This window comes from Mus pahari, chromosome 16, assembly GCF_900095145.1.
Source record: "Mus pahari chromosome 16, PAHARI_EIJ_v1.1, whole genome shotgun sequence".
NCBI classification, from domain to species: domain Eukaryota; kingdom Metazoa; phylum Chordata; class Mammalia; order Rodentia; family Muridae; genus Mus; species Mus pahari.
In genome coordinates, this window is record NC_034605.1 from 57,411,757 (window position 1) to 57,416,246 (window position 4,490).

Consider the following 4,490-nt stretch of genomic DNA (forward strand, 5'->3'; position numbering starts at 1 on the left):
GGAAACGCCGGAAGGAGGAGGAGGTGCAGCAGCAGAAGCTGGCGGAGGAGCGAAGGCGACAGGTGAGCCACACCTCTGTTCCGTGTCTTTTCTATTGCTGCTTGCTTCCGGCCAGGGCACCCCCCCAACCCCCCCAGCGCAGTGCCTGCATGTACCAGCAGTGCGGGCGTGCTTTCGGGTGTGCGTGCGGGCGTGCAGTAGGCTTGTTCCTTCTTTGTTACCAAGAGAGTTGGTTTGGTAGGTCGGTTTGGGATTTGGGTTTTTTTGTTTTGTTTTGTTTTGTTTTGAGGGGTTATTGTTTTTAAATTTTTGTCCAGCCAGATGTAGTGGTGCAGCCCTTTAACCCTGTCACTCAGAAGGCAGAGGCAGGATTGAGGCCATTTTGTCAGTTTGATCAGGGCAGCCTGATCTTCATATCAAGTTTTAGGCCAGCCGGGGCTGTTTAATGAGCCCCTGCCTTAACCAGTGAGTAAAGGAGAGTCTCCTTCTCCATTGTGTGTGTATACGCTCTGAGAGCATTGGTCCTCACGTGCCACAGTGCTCTGTGAAGGTCAGAAGACAACGTAGGGGTCGTTTCTCTCCTCCCACCCTGCCCATGGTTTCTGAGGATGGAGCTCAGGCTGTCTTTCGCTTGTACCTTCAGGACCCACACACCATTACCTCCTGAGCCATCCTGCTGTCCCTCGGGAGGGTTTCTTTTCAAAAATTGTTGATGAATTTTCAGTAAACATTCATGGCCTCTATATTCTGGGTTTCTTTATCCCTGTTTGAGCCACATCCTTACCTGAGCTTTGTGTGTCTCTAGAACTTGCAGGAGGAAAAGGAGAGGAAGCTGGAATGCCTGCCCCCTGAGCCCTCCCCTGATGATCCTGAAAGTGTCAAGATCATTTTCAAGTTACCCAATGATTCCAGAGTAGAGAGACGATTCCACTTTTCACAGTCTCTAACAGTAAGGATCGCCTAAGCTGCGTGGTGGTGTGATTTGGGTTGTAGATGTGTACATACGGAGGGGAGGACAAACCACGGGAGGTTGGTCCGTCCCCTTCTTCTGTTTGGTTCCCCGGGATGGAACCTTCAGGCTGGACAGAGAGGGCTCCTGCCCACCCCTCTAACCGTGTTCTGAACTACACCGTGTGCAGGAAGCACACAAGGTAAGATGAAGAGACCTAGCACAGAATGAAGAGGAGGCACGGCTGGGAACAAAGCAGATGGCTCTGTGCGTTTACATTGAGAACAGTGCTCACACCTGCTTTTTGGTTTGGGTTTTGGGTTTTTTTGTTTTGTTTTGTTTTTTGTTTTTTCAAGACAGGGTTTCTCTGTATAGCCTTAGCTGTCCTGGAACTCACTCTGTAGACCAGGCTGGCCTCGAACTCAGAAATCACCTGCCTCTGCCTCCTAAATGCTCGGATTAAAAGCGTGCACCACCATTGCCTGGCAAAATGTGTAGCACAGACTGGCCTTGAACTTGTGATCCTCCTGTGCCTTTGCCTCCTTCAGTAAATCCTGCCAGTGTGCACATCCACAACCAGCCTTTTGGGTTTTAATTTCCAGTGTTGGGAATGGAATTCAGAGTCTCCTATTCAGCTGCGTGTGCATTTGCACACCAGAGGAGGTCATCACATTCCATGAGAGTTAAATAAGACTACCGTTACAGGTGTTAGTGAGCTACCAGGTGGGTGCTGGGAATTGATCTCCTTAGGAAGAACAGCCAGTTTGTTTTAATCACTGAGCCATCTCTACCCTGGACTTTTATTTATTTATTTATTCATTCATTCATTTATTCATTTATTTTAAAGATTTATTTATTATGTATAAGTGCACTGTCGCTGTCTTCAGACACACCAGAAGAAGGCATCTGATCCCATTACAGATGGTTGTGAGCCACCATGTGGTGGCTGGGAATTGAACTCAGGACCTCTGGAAGAACAGTCAGTGCTCTTAAACACTGAGTCATCTCTCCAACCCCTACCCTGGACTTTTTAATTGGGTAACATAACTGTGTCTCCCAGAGTACCTGCTGTGTAGTACATGGTCACCAGATGTTGAGTCCCCTTGTTCCCTAACTACAGGTACATGTAGATCTTTGAGGGGACAGCCGGGAGTTTAAGATGGGTTTATCTGTGTAGCCCTGGCTGTCCTGGAATTTGCTCTGCAAACCAGGTTGGCCCATGGACTCAGAGATCACCTGCCTCTGCCTCTAAAGGGACTAAAGGCATGTGCCACCATGCCCCACTTTGCACATAAATCTTACAGATCCACTCATCTTTTCCTCTGCAGTTTTCTGAAGTTTCTACCCATTCAATACTCAGAGGAAAAGTTTCTATATGTGAAACCCAGAAAGAACCCTTGGGCTTTTCATTTGTTTGTTTTAAAGTGTGTGTGTGTGTGTGTGTTGCATATAGAAGTTAGAGGTCAACCTCAGATATTCTTTTCTCAGGATCTATTCCTTATTTTCTGAGAAATTCTTTACTGGGACCTGGGACTGCTGCTATACTATATTGATTTGCTCTCAGGTCCCAGGGGTCCTCCTGTCCTCTCTCCCCAGCACTTCCTTGTATTTCACATGTATGAGTGTTTTCTCTGCCTGTTTATGTAGACTCCACTGTGGAGGCCAGGAGATGGTGGATCCCCCTGGGCTGGAGTCACAGAGTTGTAACCTGCCATGTGGGTTCCATGTGGGTTATTAAACTATCTGTCAAGCCCCTCTTTCTTTTCTTTTGGTTTTTTCGAAACAGGGTTTCTCTGTGTAGCCCAGACTGTCCTGGAACTCACTCTGTAGTCCAGGCTGGCCTCGAACTCAGAAATCCACCTGCCTCTGCCTCCTGAGTGCTGGGATTAAAGGCATGCATCACCACTGCCTGGCCTTTTTTCTTTTTTAAAGACTTTTTCATTTTTATTTTCTGTATGTAAGGGTTTGGCCTACAGGAATAATGTCTGTATCCTGTGTGCATGTAGTGCCTGCAGACTCAGAAGAGGGTGTTGGAGCCCTGAGAACAGAGCTTACAAACATGTGAGCTGCCATGTGGGTGCTGAGAACAGTCCAGGTCCCCAGGAAGAGCAACTAGTACTTTTAGCACTGGGCTGTCTCTCTAGCCTTAACCACTTTATTTGTAAAGGCTTACTTTGTGTGTGTGTGTGTGTGTGTGTATGTGTGTGTGTGTGTGTGTGTGTACGTGTGTGTGCAATTGTGAATTGTTTAACAGTGCTGAAAGCTAAAATGTAGTCCTGAGAGAGCAGCAAGGGCTCTTTTACTTCTAAGACATCTGTATGGCCTTATAAATAAAAACTTAAAGAAATGCTTAGCTGGAAAAGTGGCTTGGCAAGGAGAATGACATCTAAAGGAGGCAGACATACAGTTTAATTCCATGCTGGTCTGGAATTCAACATTCCCTGAGAATAACATGTAGCAAACAGTTTACTGTTCTTGAAAACCTATGCTGTCCTGTGAACTCTGCCTTCACATACAATGTTAGGAGTGACACCTCTGCAGTGACACCCCCCCACACCCCGGCTACAGTACAAAGATGGAAGAGAATGAACACTGAGTATGGAGGGCTGCCTTCCATCTCAATCCCTGGGGGTTGGGGGACAGAGACAGGATAGTCTGTGTTCCAGGACAGCCAGAGCTGCACAGAAACCCTGTATCAAAAACATAAAACCACAGATCTTTAAACAGCTGTCCTCGGAAATGGCTGCTTCTGAGGCAGGAGAGAGAGCATTAGGCTAGAAACCTAGGACAGCTTGTCAGAAAGCAAAGCTTGTTCTTAACACTGGGAGAGGCAGAAGGGCAGGTGGGCCACTGTGAGCTACATCTGAGACCCTCAAATAAAACAAGGCTTTACCTAAGGACTGAGTCTCAAAGAGGAAAACCCATAATTTGGAGGACTAGCTTGTGTGAATTCTTTTTTTTTCTAAGACAGCCCTGACTGTCCTGGCAGTGTCCTGTCACTATGTAGACTAGTCTGCCCTTGAACTCACTTGCTTCTGCCTCCAAAAGTGCTGAACTGTGCAAAAGTGCTGGGCTCATGCAGTCTCCTGTCTCCTTTAAAGGTTTAAGGCACTCACTAGGGAACTGACAGGACTGTGCACATTTAAGTGTGGCGCCCACTGATAACGTAATTCAGGATTCCCCACTGTGGGGTTTCTCTCACCGGGGTGTTTGCAGGACTTACTCTGAGGGTGTAAGGTTCCTCAGTCTTATGTTGTAAAGCCCTGTGCTGTAAAGGCATTTGCAGCCACACTCTCGGTGTGAGTTCTGTTCCAGGGAACTAGAGATACTTGGGTGGAATTGCACCGATTGTGGCTGCTGTCACCTTGGGTCTTCCTGGGGAAAGTTGGGACATGTGACTTCACAGTGGGTCTCTCCTCACTATACTCTTTCTCTCTGTGGCACCTACAGGTCATCCATGACTTCTTATTCTCCTTGAAGGAAAGCCCTGAAAAGTTTCAGATTGAAGCCAATTTTCCAAGACGGGTACTTCCTTGTGTCC

The 4,490-nt window shown here is 47.3% G+C and overlaps 1 protein-coding gene across 1 annotated transcript in view; it reads left to right on the plus strand.

The window, feature by feature from the left end:
* Faf2 (Fas associated factor family member 2) overlaps positions 1 to 4,490 on the plus strand; it is a 41,217-nt gene that overhangs the window by 34,875 nt on the left and 1,852 nt on the right. Inside the window, exons 9-11 of the mRNA XM_029547372.1 lie at positions 1 to 62; positions 806 to 949; positions 4,400 to 4,486. Of these exons, the coding sequence (XP_029403232.1) occupies positions 1 to 62; positions 806 to 949; positions 4,400 to 4,486 (293 nt within the window). The remainder of the gene's footprint in view (positions 63 to 805; positions 950 to 4,399; positions 4,487 to 4,490) is intronic.